At 38.7% G+C, this 14692-nt stretch overlaps 1 protein-coding gene across 1 annotated transcript in view; it reads left to right on the top strand.

The window, feature by feature from the left end:
* Positions 1-3204: 3204 nt before the first annotated feature.
* PIP5K1B (phosphatidylinositol-4-phosphate 5-kinase type 1 beta) overlaps positions 3205-14692 on the top strand; it is a 112459-nt gene continuing 100971 nt past the window's right edge. Inside the window, exons 1-2 of the mRNA XM_026652390.1 lie at positions 3205-3288; positions 4699-4767. Coding sequence (XP_026508175.1) covers positions 4699-4767 — 69 coding nt within the window. The 5' untranslated portion in view covers positions 3205-3288. The remainder of the gene's footprint in view (positions 3289-4698; positions 4768-14692) is intronic.

The raw sequence follows: 14692 nt of genomic DNA, 5'->3' as shown, positions 1-14692 counted from the left end.
CAGAGTGCTATTCTCTCTGAGGTCACTGGAATTGCAACTAGAGTTTTGTAACATTAGAAGGTGTAGGAGTCTACGTTTTCCAGTGATGTGAAGTAAATCCTAAAACACAAATGGTTGCAATAAAAATGATTTTTTTTAATTTAAAAGAATAACTTCTGTTTTTAAAAAATTCTGAGATTTTTCAAACCTATTATTAATATTTGTTTAAAATTTGATGTGCCCGAACTGAAACTTTGAACCCAAGGGCCTTCAGTAGTGAAGGATTTAAATTCTGGGAGCTGAACCTCTTCCTTCAATTTTGGATTCGTGGGTGGGTGACCCCAAAGCCAGGGACAGTACTCTGCAGAGGTCTGGAAAAATGCTTCCTAAAATTACTGTTGGGGAATAGCGTACCTCCCCCATGCCCTCAAGTGGGACTGTGCCTGAGGAGCCACAATGAAGACCTTTATAAATAGCCTGGTCTAATACTGAGTCATGAAGTAATTCTGGGTCTTAAAAGCTTCCTAAACTCCTTTAATCTCAGTGTGCTGTATGTACCTAGAACTACCTGGCCCATGCTAAGATCAAATACTGTAGTTCTCCAGGAACTTCCTTCTGTTTCAAATGGGAGAGTAGTAGAGGATTTTAAGAATCAGAGGTGTAGTGTAGCCTGTGAATACATTCCAAACACTTTGGGGATATAATGTCCCTGCACTATAAATGCACTATGTATTTTTGTAGAAATGAAACAATTACAGCAAAATACATATTATGCAAAACACCTCAGTACCAAAATGGCACCACAGAATCTCTAAAGAATAAAGAGATAAGGATGTTTTGCATAACAAATTAGTTCAGTGAATTAACCTAATCATATTCTTTACAGCTAATAGAGGCCTGATTCTTCAAGATGCTGAGCACTATAAATTCCCATTAAATTCAAAGGAGTTAAGGGTGCTTGGCTCCCCACAAGCCTGGGACCAAGAATAGTAATGGTTCTATCTGGGCCAACCAGCTTTAGAAAATGGAAGAAACTAGCACAAATAGCCAAGTTTTACTTTCTTCATAGAAATTTAAGTTGCATGTTCAATTGTTACTATAGTCAGGAGATCACCATCTGTCTCCCTAACCTTGGCAACATTACAGGGGCATATTTTTCACATGGATTAAATGTTCTTGAATAATTTATCTGGCTATACTGGGCACAAACAGGCTTTTCTTCCACATCCGGCATGAATGTTTTCTTCAGCTAACATTTATTGGGAGGAAATTCCTATGCTGTATTGATGTTTGACTTTCTTTGAGTTGGTCTGATCCTATCTCAGGTTAATGCTGGGAGGAATAGGATCTTGCTCGTTTGTTTGTGTTCTGAGGAGCTTTAATCTTAAAGTAACCAGTAGCAGTTAGGCTGTCTTTCGGGTGGAATTTGAAACCATGGTAGCATTTTTCTAGAGAAACGTGTCTAGGTTCTAGTACCACTGTGGGTAGAAATGTAAGTGTAGATGAAGCCGCCTAATATTGTTATAAAATAGCTGACACATGTATGTACATTTCTGAATAAATGAAACCTACTTTAAATGGCTCTGTCTGACTTCAGTGGGAGTTCTGCATGTAGGATGGTGGGAGGATATGGCCAAGTAATAACATTAATAATGAAGATATTAGTTGCTTGTGAAGACTTAAAGGGCAAAATGAAACTTGTGATGCATGATAAAATGCTGGTGGGTGATATTAGGAAGGTTTATCCTTCTCAGAGGATTTGAGTAACAATTTTTTTTAGCTCTTAATGGAGAAACTAGTTTTCCAAAGATGTAGATTTGACACAAGCCATATTTGATCTGTGGGTGCTACAATTCTTTAGCTATTCCAAGAGGAAAAGTTTTTTCTGCTTTATGAAAACATCTTAAAAAGTTAAGGATAGGCTTTCCTTCCAGGAAAAATTACTTAGATAAATTTAAAAGATGTACTTCTAAGTGTGTAGCTGTGTATAAGGAGATGTTTACACTGATTGCAAGAGAAAAGTCAAATGTGTTCATGGCGGGGAGGAAGGGGAAAACCAAAATTGAACTACCATCTTATGGGTATAATTTTACTAGCGGAGAGAGGGAGAGGGACACTCACACTCTCTCTCTCTCTCTCTCTCTCTTTTCCAAAGAGGTACCAAATGGCACCCATGTACCTTATTTATTCAAGAAAGTAATTCTGCTTGAAGTCAATGGGACTACTCATGTGAGGAAAGCAAGCAGAATTTATTCTATAATTAAGCTTGGCAGACCTCAATTTTTATCTTTTATTTTTATATAATTTTGATAGATGGTTTTTATTTTAAGCTTTTTTAAAAAAAAAATTCTATTTAAATTTTCACAGTTGTGGGAAATTATGGATGAGGTCAGACAATTATTTAATGACTGTAGACACTGAGATTCAAAAAGTTAAAGCTTTAAAATTATTAGAACACAAATTGTCAACATCACATGTCCAAATATAAAAAGTAAATATCCTTAAATCAAACTCAGTTTTCAGGAAGCATTTGTCTGTCTTTGCCTATCTGTAAATTTCAGTAATTATCAGTGGAAATATTTTCATGGGTTTCCGTGTGTAGGGTGAAATTGACATTTACCAATAAAAAGCTAGTCTTTCCAAGACTACCACTAATATTAATTACATAATTACGATAGCTTAATTATATACAGGTTAGAATGCTTTGTATAGTAAGTGCTGATTGAGTTCCTTCTGAAGTAAAGTTAATTTATTTACTATTCATTGCCCTGTCCTGCAAACCCTCACTCATGCAAGTAGTCCTGCTGACTTCAGTATGGATTACTCAAGTGAGTAAAGGGTGCAGGGTTGGGTGTTCACTTTACAAACTCTTCAGGGCACAGAACGTGTCTTAATTATGTTCTGTACAATGCCATGAAAATTTATGGCCTTACATAAATGTTTTACAATAAGGACGACCATGACACAGTAGCATTGTATCTAGGGCAAAGGCAAGTTAGAACTCAGAAAGGATGACCATATTGATTTTATTCAGTGTAGCAAAAGCTAGTTCTATTAAATATACATTAATAATCAAACCATTTGAGAAAGATCTTGTATTGCCCTGCTTCTTTCAAAGCTCTAACCTACTCAGAAAGTAAAAATTCCTTTCTACATGAAACATTAAACAATATCTAACAGATGTTAAACTCAGATTACATAATGCTGAATGATTTTTGTGTTAACAGGGACCTGGAAAAATTGACAGCATCAATGAATGGGTTGACGGTCACTCTCAGCTCCAGATGACTTGCAATTTAGTTCAGAAAGGTATGTATATCTTCATTATAACACTAATATGTAAATGTAGCAGGATTTAAAACTTGCCATTTTAATTCTTCCTTTCCTTGGCATCTATACTTGCAGGTGATCTAGGTGGGGGAATATGATTTATTCTTGAACTGGTGTTGCTTTACTGCAATTAGCAGGTACAATGTCAAACATCACCTTGCAACTTTGGGGACAGTGTGTCAACTTAGCCACAGGTCTTGGGTCTCTTGGGCATGCAGGATGTGCCATCACAAATCTAGATCCCAAGCACAATCCTCATGGTTTACACCTGTTATTGGATATATCAAGCTTGTCGTACAGAATCTGTTGTGAAGTCAAACTTTGACGTCTACATCTGTAGTCTTGTACAAACATGTTTGAAGTATAAACTTGGAGAATGATCGAGAGTCTAGCTCTTAAACACTGCTAGGTCTGAGAATGTGCTTGTCTCAAATGGTGACATTAACTTAGCCCCCCCATTGAATTTATAAAATGATCCAAATATAAGAAACAAAGGGAACTGCATGTTTTTGTGTTGGAGGGGGGAAAAGAATCCATCTTTCAGATGATTGTGTTGAGGGACTAAAGGAGGGGAAAAGGGGTATGCAGAAGATGTCATTTAATTGGATTCCAGTGTAAAAAAAAAAAAAAAAAAAAAAGTCTGATAGTATGTCTGGGCAGTCTTGTTCCCCAAATCTTATTTACTATTTATTATCTGTATTATGGTCCTGCCTGGGAGCCCATGTTGTGTTAGGTGCTGTACAAAACCAGAACAAAAAGACAGTCCGTGCCCCAAAGAGCTTACAATCTAACTAAACTTCAACACTAAGAAAAATGTGTTCAAGTTGGCTTGAATATAAAAACTGACAGGTGGGTTTGAAAGTTGCTGAAGGTCCATAACCAAAGGGTGGTGACAAGTGATCGCTTATCAGATATCTAGTGCAATACTACAGTTGGTCATGCTGCTAGGTCTGGGTTCATTTAACATTTCTTTAATAATCTGGAAGAGGGGGTAAAAAGAATGTTACTGAATATCCACTGAGGATACTAACTAGGAAAGAGTTACAGCTATTAGTAAGGAAAGAAATAATACAGAAGGACCTAGAGAGATTAGAAACATGGTTGAAAGTTTTACAAAAAACATAACATATATATGGGTGAGAGTGGATGGCAAATTAGGCATGAGTTAGTAGTGCGGGATGTCAGCAGGAAAGGTCAGTGCAATCGTGAGCTTCTTTTAGCCTCTCACTTAAATCAGTGTTCAAAGAAACCCTAAACTAACAATTTTTTTAGAGTCTTTACACAATTTAACAACTTACTACTGTCCTCTCTAAAAATCAGAATTTAGCAAGTAGGGGATAACAAATTAGTATTTATGGTTTAAAAAAATACTTGTTTTCTATGTCTTAGATGTCATCTGTTTCTGAAAATGGAGATGCCCCTGCTGGAAAACAAAATGAGGAGAAAACATATAAAAAGGTAAATGTGACCAGTAACCTTCCTTTTGTAAGATTGTTTAGTACAGTATATCGATTCTACAGCTTTGTCTTTTTTAGTCTCTAGTGCATGAAAGTTTAATACTCGAGCATTCCTAATGTGGAGCCTTCAAAGTAGAAGAAAACAAATCTCCCTCTCCCTCAACTTTGTACTTGCTGTAAGTCACACATTCATCCAAATAGGCCAAAGAAGCAAAACAAACAAAATAAATGCCATTGTTCACTTCTGAGTCCTTTCTCTTTTGTAAAAGTATACCAAGTTCCTATACCCAGTAAGTGTGACTACTCAATATTAACATCTCTTCTTAAATACACACCTTGCTATAGCATGGGAAATTCTTGGCTCCTAGCAACAGAGATATCTTGTTGCTAAAAACACTATTGTCCAAGAATCTAGTACAGTAAGTTCTCAAATGCTTCAAATGTTTGTACTGTGTCTCTTGACTACAAATTAACCCTCCTTAATATTTTGCCAAAGGTGTGGGTTTTGTTTTGTATGGATTTTTTAGGTAATTTTGTTTAATAGATAACTTAATGCCTTTAATTCTTTCTTACAATAACCACTATAGAGATTAACACGGTATTTGTAGCACAGTGCAACAGAGACTGTTGTTTAGGTGCTACATCAACATATGGTACCTTCCTTACTGCTGCTTCCTCTCCTTGATTTTCTGTGTGGGTGACATTAAGCAAGAGTCTTATTAGCAATGATGGTACCCACAATAAGCTTTTTAAAATTAAAACTAAAATATAAATTTAGTGTAGAAAAAATCAATATCTTTAAAGTGAACAAATTCTTGGCTACTGGATTCAGTTCTCTCCTTTTGGTTGCTAACACTGTTCTATACAGCAGGGACGGTTCCTCCCTTTATGTGTTTGTACAGCGCATAGTACAGCTGAGCTCTGGTCTATAAGAGTTCCTGCAATACCAATAATAAATGATAATTTTTCCATGTTTGCAGTTTTGCTGTAATACTGGTAAAGTCCAGGAGGATTTTTAAACATTCCACTTTAATTCTTCCTTTCCTTGGCAGCCACACTCGCAGTATGTGGGTGGCTTTAAAATTCCAGACCCTTTTCTTTCCTTAGAAGCAACAGGCAGTTATGTTTTTGAGCTGGGTTTATAGATGTGACTTTTTTGTTGTTTGTATTAGCGTCCCTCAAGGATTGAATACTGATGGGTGTTTGAGGCAGGGATACAGAAAAAGGCTGGGTTCTCGGCTCCAGTAAACAAAGAGAATATAGTACTTCCAATAGAGAGGTACTGTAGGTAGAGAGAGAATACTTTAGTTTATGAAATTAGTACTTATTCACTTCTTCCATGAGGAGTGTAACCTCTAGTGGCCACAACTCACCTGTGTTTCTTTTGCTGTACCTATTCTGTCTGGACTCATGCCCTTACCTCAGAGGTCCCCAATCCCAAAACTAGCCAGTTTCTTGCCACGACCCCAGTCCCACAATGCTTTGTGGCTGCCTCTTGCAGTTCTTTGCAGCTAATTTTTAATGATAGAAAATGTGCCCAGAGATTGACAGGTGTATATTCTAGAACTAATTTTTTGAAAGAAGTATACGTACAATATCAGATTGATCCAGTTTTGTTGGCAACTCACATATGTTGTCCTAGTGCAAAATGACACCAGTCATGACTGGAAAATCTCCAGGGGAGCAGTAGAGATAAAAGGAGGCATTGGGACATCCGCAGATTTTATTTGTTTGTTTGTTTATGGAAGAACTGAGAGCTGACTTTTAAATTGTTGCTGTCAATAGGTTCTTAGCTAGGAAAAGTACAGAGATGACCAAGTATTTTTGTGATTTAGAATCTTAACACACACTACCTAACACACTAGTTATTCTGCAGGGAATTCTTCATATTAATTTAAGGAATGCATTGTCAAAGGGTGCTTGAGGTTGTAGTTGCATAAGTTCCTGGGATTTGGAGGTCAGAATCTTCTGTTTTTGGACTGGTAAGATTTCATGCTTTTTTCCCTTAATATTGTCAACAGGCCAGATTTGCTCCAGGGTGATGACAGTTCACAGGAGTAAATCTGCCTAGAGCTAGAGTGCAGCAGTGCAAGCTACTTGCAACCCCTGTTCCATCGCAGGCCTGGAACTGGTGGCACAACTTCAAAAGTGGGCAGTCCTGGCCCAGAGATGTGCTAGTTCAACTCTCCCGGCCAGCCATGTTTGGCTGGGCTCCTGTAGAGCCTCAGCAGGATTTTAAAGCTGTTCTCTCCCAAAGTGACACCCCTACCCCCCACAACACAACTCTCTCTCTAACGGGGGTGCCTCTGCCACAGTACTAACAATGTATAGTACTTTACTAAAGTGCTGATTAAGTAAAGTACATAAGCATGTGCTTAAATGCTTTGCTGAATCTGGACCTGAAATGGCTTTGTAGGAGTCTAACCCAGCAGACAGACTCCTTGCAGATACATACCGTAACATTTGAAGATTTGGTAATGTTCAGATGACAAAAATAAAACCAAATCATTACGGCCACATTCAGTTCTGGTGCAACTCTACTGAAGTCAATGGAGTTGCACCTGCTTTACACCAGGGCTGAATTTGGCACCTAATATTTAAAAAGCAAAGTTATTTATAAGACACACAAATGAAGCTTGTCCCTTAGATATTGTATTTTGCTTCTTAATAGTTTATTTCCTGTGTTTATTCATCTCTCAGTGAGGTTTAGTCATATTTATAAAATACATACAAAAAAGGAATATGATGCATGGAAAATTTCTACTTGTGATGTAAAATCCAGTGACCCATAAGTGTACAGTGCTCCCTTTATTATTTATTACAAATATTTTCACTGTAAAAAGAAATAGTATTTTTCAGTTCACCTCATACAAGTTCTGTAGTGCAGTCTCCATCGGGAAAGTGCAGCTTACAAATGTAGAATTTTTTTTTTTAACATAACTGCACTCAGTCTTACTTCTTGTTCAGCCAATCGCTAAGACAAACAAGTTTGTTTACATTTACAGGAGATAATGCTGCCCACTTCTTAAAATAAAATTACAGTGTTTTGTGATTAGTTACTATGTACTTTAGTTTCTATGTTTATTTTGTGATTCTTTCCCCCAGCTAGTGAAAATATTTATAATAAATAATAGTCAGCACTGTACACTTTGTGTTCTGTGTTGTAATTGAAATCAATATATTTGAAAATGTAGAAGAACATTCAAAAATATTTTTAATAAATTTAAATTGGTGTTCTGTTTAACAGTGTGATTAATCGTGACAATTTTTTACTCTCCTGATTAATCACAATATTTTTGTTTGTTTGACGGCCCTAGTTTTTAGACAGCTTGTTCATTTTGGAGTTATTCACCACACACATTAGAATCTCTGGGACCTATTTTACGTTTTGGCTGAATTTATAAACTTCTTGATTGGTTTTCCTGGGTTTATAAATATTCTAGATATAACCTGAGGGATTTGCAATCTCTCTAATCAAATAATTTGGCTAAAGAACTACAGAAACTTCACAAATACACAGTTTTTAAACTGAAGAAATTGAATAACTTCAGTTCAAGATCCCAAACTATGCAGAGATGGCTAATGGATTCTGTATGCTCTGTAAACCAGATGGTATGATTTTTAAGGAAACTAAAAGCTTCAGACACACCATTTGGGGCTTGAAAGCTCTGGGAGTCAAATAGCTATGAAATCTTTATCAAAAGAGCTTAGGATATGTCTACTCTGTAGGTAGGAAGATGCCTCCCAGCCCGGGTAGATAGACACACGCAAGCTCTTCTCAAGCTAGTGTGCCAAATATCGCAGTGTTGATGTTGCAGCATGGGCAGTGGCACAGGCTAGCCATCCGAGTACTGACCTGGTGAGTCTGGTGGGCTTCTACTCGGGCAGCTAACCCGTGCTGCTGTCCATGACACAACATCCACAGTGCTGTTTTTTGTTCAGTAGCTTGAGCAGAACTAGTGTATGTCTGTCTGCCCAGGTTGGGAGGCATGATCCTAGTGGAAGTGTAGACATACCCCTCCATAGAAGAGTGCCTTAGATTAGAACTTCTTCTGGGTACCTCACACAATCTTCTGGGTGCCTGAGGAGGTCGTCACTTGCATGAAATATCCGTTGGGGTTTACAATCTCTGCTGATCGGCTCCAAGGATTCTGTGGCCTCTGCTGTGGTTCTTGTGCTAGTTACAACAGGCAATAGAGGAGGCCTCAGGCCCTGATTAGGGCATGGAACTTCTGCATGTTCCCAGCCACCGAACAGCTCCCAGATCTGCTCCCCAGTGAAGGGTAAACCGGATTTCAGGAGTCTCCTGTCACTTGCCACTCTGATGGGGAATCCACTGGCCCATGGTGGGGTATATATAATAATAAAGGCAAGGCTGAAGTCAAAGCAAATGTGGAAAGCATTTATTGCCTGTGTTGTGGCAGTTGCAGTGAGTTTACTAATACCTAGATTATGTATTTACTGACAACCTTTACACTAAAATCAAACTTTGCACCTCAGCTTTATCTTCAGTTCCTTCTGCTTTGCATTTTATAACAAATGCTTTACATAACCGATTCAATGTTGCACTTAAACAGAATGGGTCGGGTTTATAGTGGCTGTAATTTGTCTCCCTTTGCCAGCCTGGGTCACGGCACCCCTGGGGGGAAGCTCTCAAGTGAAGGAAGGTGATGAGTGAGGGCTTTAACTTCCACCCTGGATACTATATAAACCCTGCTGAGGGAGTGCACTAAATTACCACATCCTTTAGCTGCCATAGCCATGTCCCCTATCCCTTGCTATCACCCACCACTTCTTGGGCTGTGCTAGTCATCTGCAGGCCCCTAGCAGGGCAGAGAGGGGATACACTGGTGGAAGCTGGTATAGAAGCCAAAGTGAACCTGGTCCTCTCTGTTGCACATAAACACTGAATGGGTTATGTAAATAAATCTAGCCCAGAATATTAAAATTAAGGTCAACATTTTCACAAGTGACCTCTGACTTTGAGTGCTTGTTTTCTTTAAGGGTGTTGACCACCCTCAGCTCCCAAGGACATCACTTGGAGTTATGGATGCTCAGCACTTCCGAAAGTGAGGCCCACGTTTTCTCAAATTGGGCACCCAGAATCAACAAACACTCTTAACAATGTAAGCAGAGACATTTTCAAAGAGTGGCGAAAATGAACAAATATCTCAGATGCTCTTACCCAGCTTAGCAGTGTACAGGATGCTCGGATTAAAACTGGGCAAGAAAATAATTTTAGTAACTTTTAAGCTAGAAAAACAGTGATTTTAATTGAATTTCCTGCCGAGCTGCTCAGCAGTGATCGCCACCATTCATAAAACAGTTACAAGAAATCTATTTCCCAACCCCCTTTTGAACAGCGCAGCATATCGGAAAGTGAAATTGATGAAAAGAACAACAAGGAGTCTGGTGGCACCTTAAAGACTAACAGATTTATTTGGGCATAAGCTTTCGTGGGTAAAAACCTCACTTCTTCAGATGCATAGATGAAGTGAGGTTTTTACCCACCAAAGCTTATGCCCAAATAAATCTGTTAGTCTTTAAGGTGCCACCAGACTCCTTGTTGTTTTTGTAGATACAGACTAACACGGCTACCCCCCTGATACTTGATATGAAAAGGAGAACAATGTTGCAATTGTTTTGTTGTAATTCCTACGTCACAAGAAAGTTGCAGTGCAATTACATGTTCAATATAAAAATATTAGTCATTGTAAAGAGTAACCACCATCGTTTCATTGAGTTCTGTTGAGATGTGATTCTAAGGGGCAGGGAAGAGGGATGGATCAAGGACCGGGAATAGAACTGTGTAACACGTGGCTTTCTGAGATGAGAGGGCAGACATAGCCTCTTGCTACTGCTGACCTTTAACCTTTCTAGCTGCCCCTATATCTTTGCCACTAAACTTTTGTACCTTTCCTGACCCACCACTCCCTGCAGCTTCCCATAACTGCATCTATAAGATAAGAGTAAATGTTTTCTTCCTTCCCGCTCTTAAGCAATAGATTGTTTTATTGCAATTAGAATTAGGTTTGGCCTGTAGGTCTGGAAGTCACATTTGCTGCCAACACAGCAGATGTGCAGCAATAACAATAAAGGTGATCTTGTTCTCCGGAGAGGAAAAGCCAAGTACTAGGGTCCACCTACCCAGCAGTATCAAGGGAAAGGGGTTTATGAGGGACTGCAGTCCCAGATCTAAGAGTACCACAAACAGGTGGGTGTCCTTGCTGGTAGTCAGAGTGCAGTCTGAAATCGGGGATATTAGAATGCAGCGACTCATAGTTACAAATGGTGGTGAAACAGTAGGATTATGCAGCTCGGGCCTTTTAAAAATAATGAAGGAGAGACTTTTATTTTTGAGTAGTTATGTTACAACAGTGAGATGAGACGAAAAAATGTCAAAAGTGTGACTGCCTCAAAAATGACCAGCAAAGTCCGGGAATTTATCCTCCTTCTCCCCTCCCCCCCAGCAAAGAACAATTAAAATGGGTGCTGTATCAGTGGCACAGCACCCACCCAGAGCTGGATGTTCTCTTAGCAGCAACCACTGTAAAGTTAACTGGATGTAAAGTTAACTGGACACAGCCAGTACCTAACAAAATAATAAAAATAAAATTATCACTGCTCTAACATCTCTTTTTTTAAAATGTGACGAGGAGAGGAAATATCACTATGCGACATGCTCTAACCTTAGGTGGTTTGGCTTAAGATTCATAGAAATCTATCAAGGCTGTTTTTTATTTCATGAGAATGGGAAAGATGTTTGCATGGGATTGGAAAAGGTCCTGTGTGTAGATTGTTGTTACTTATGAGAAGTAAGTATGACTGAAGAACAAATGCTTTCTTGTAGTCAAAAATTCCTAGAGCATGAACGTGACTCAAAGCTGACTTGAATTATTTTGAGTTTTTTTTAAAATAAGGAAATTTCTAGTATTTCATTAAAATTAGTGGGAGTCCTGCCTGCAAAACGACTGCCTTTTACCTTTAGTCCCTTTTTCAGATTTATCATTGTGCAGTGGTGATATAATTTAAATTAATTACACTGACAATTAAAAATTATATACTGTGTACTTTCATGTAAATCGACCTTCAATTAGGGACTTCTCTCATTTAGGAGTTGTACCTATGTCATGCGAGCCCCAGAGAGGGAAGTAATTTAACAGAAACTGTCCTCCAATGTGAAACTGCAGTGGGGAGAGTAATTTAATAGACACCAGGGTTTCTAAAGGAAGATGTACTGAATATAGTTGAATAGTGTTAAGAATTATTATAAACCTGTTGGAACTCTGGGACTTGAATTGTGGAGATAAGAGTAGCAAATGTAAACAAAACAGCAATACAACAGCCAAGGGAAGCAGACTGCTAGCACCAAGCAGGCAGGGAGCAGGAGAGAAGGATGGGTTGCTTGTGGCATAGAGGACGGGTGCTATGGGATACAGAATCGGCCCATTTGGCTAAATCCCCACAAGCAGCAAGATAGGGGAGTGGGGCAACAGCAGGGGTAGAAGGGAGTGGGCCACTGGAAGTCTCTTTACAGGAGTCATGGCTGCAGGACAGAACAAGTCACTGAAAATTTCCCTATAAATATTCTTGCCCTTGGGCAAGAAACAGTGAATGGTGAAAAGGCCCAACTTTGGGCACTTAACTATCCCTACCATTCCTTACTGCACTAATAAAGAGCAAGGTGGTTATTAGTATTTAATAATAATAATAGTATTACAGCACTTAAAGGTCCTAACCAAGATCTTGGCCCCACTATGTTAGGTGCTGTGTATCGACATAGTAAGTCCCTGTCCTGAAGAGTTCAGTCTAAATAGACAAAGTGGACAAGGGTTGGAAAAAAGCAAGTATTCTCTTGTATATATGAGAAATAGAGGCACAGAGAGAGTAGTTATTTTGTATCCCATGCTAGATGCTACACAGGTGAACAGGAAGACACGTCCTTTCCCCAGAGAGTTTATAATCTCACTCATTTTGTCATCTCTAAAACTGAGCGACACAAAAGGAAGGGGATTGGGCGAATAAGGGTGATAATTATATCAATGTGGTTGTGCAGTTACTCTATTCAGGCATGTGCTCCTTTTGGTGGTTCAATTAAGGTCCCCAATCTTTATTTAATTGGTACCATGACTTGCTTATTTGGGGCATTGCAGAAAATCTGAGCCTGTGGATACAAATTAAATGAAGAAAGAATGGTGTCTACACTGCAAAGAAAATCCTGTGGCACAGTCACAGAGCCCGGATCAATTGATTCAGGCTTGCAGAACTCGGGCTGCGAGGCTTAAAAATAACAGTGTAGATGTTCTAGCTTGGGCTGGAGCTGGCCTTTGAAACCCAGCGAGGGGCGGGGAGGATCTCAGTGCCTGGACTACAGCCTGAGCCTGAATGTCTACACTGCTATTTTTATCCCTGCAGCCCAAGATAGATGAGTTCGTCAGTTGACCTGGGCTCTGAAGCTTGGTGCTGCGGGTTTTTCTTTGCAGGGTAGACTACCCATAGTGGACCAGAGTAGGGAGGGAATTTCATTCATTTGTGATCATTTACAGCACGGCGGGGGGTGTTGGTGGTGGTGAGGGAAGAGATGTTTGTGGGAGAAATGGCTGAGTGGATTAGAAAAGCTGTTGCCACTGGCAGAGTGTAGAAGGAGGGGAGCAACCCACTAAGAGATTAGGTCGGATCTTGGGGCTTATTTAAGCTATTGAAAAAGATTGAATTCAGCATCTTCTATGATGCTTCTATCCTATATCTCACTTATTTGCTTATGGTGATATCCTATTAACATGTATAACTCTGTTGAATAAAACAGATTGAGTATAGGCAATCTAAATAAAATGAAATTGAGTCTATTCCCAATGCCCTACTCGTCTCTTCTCCTTCAGTTCTCCCTTCAGTCTTCGTGCAAAACTTCTGCTATGTCAATGTCCCCTTCACATAGTAAGGGGAGCATGTGGCCTTTTGATGTGCCTTCAGCCCAGATCTGCGTCTTTTACTATTTTAAATGATTTATCTTCATAGTTATCTGAAATATTTTATTCTATAGTGTCTTGTGCTCAGGGCCAATCTTTCACCATTATATAAATGGGAGTTTTTTCCATTAACTTACATGGCAGCAGGTAACCGCTTTCAAATTCTCATGGAAATAATTTAGCAACAAGCAATGCCTTCTCCGATAACTATAGAATCTAAATTTATGTCAACTATATATATTTTTTCTTTTTTTATGAAGGCCGTCTTTTCTGTAACCTTGTAGCCAGCTCACAAGGTCACTAACAAAACTTGTTGAAATGAAACCATTTAATAATTTCCTCTATATAAAATGTTAGGTAGCATAAATATATAGTGATGAGTTCCACAGATCCAGCTTAAAATAGAAAACTCTGTGTCTGTAGCCAGCATAATATCATTAAAATCTTAGTTATTACATTCACAGGATCATGTGGTGACTTAATACCCCATTTGAAAGGATTTAAGGTCTTGTTTATTGTATTATTCAGAAACTGCTTGCATGTCAGCTAGTTACAGGATTTCAGCTCATGGTGAGGTAGTCTAAATAGACAGAAGTCTATTTACTATGTGTTGAGGTAGTAATACACCTAGCAATATATCCAGTCTGAGAATATTTTCACTAGGGAGAAAGTAACTATAGGTACAAAGCTGACCGAGTACCTGTATGATATTGTGGCTTTATTCTATAGCCTTTTGTCAGGGCCTGCTGCTTTTTTTAGTATCCAAGTAACAGGTTTCTCCTACACAAACCTTTCAATGTAAGCATTTATAAAGAAGACTCCATACTTTTTAAAAATTTAAAATCAATATATGTACCAAAAAAACAGAGGGATACAAGTACATCCCAGGATGAAAGCCAAGTTATTTTAGGGCTTCTGATTTCAAGTGTTACCCAATAAACAAACCAACCAACCCTGATA

Source organism: Terrapene carolina, unplaced genomic scaffold, assembly GCF_002925995.2.
Source record: "Terrapene carolina triunguis isolate 2854851 unplaced genomic scaffold, T_m_triunguis-2.0 Scaffold113, whole genome shotgun sequence".
NCBI lineage: Eukaryota > Metazoa > Chordata > Testudines > Emydidae > Terrapene > Terrapene triunguis.
This window is presented reverse-complemented; position numbering and strand designations above follow the sequence as displayed.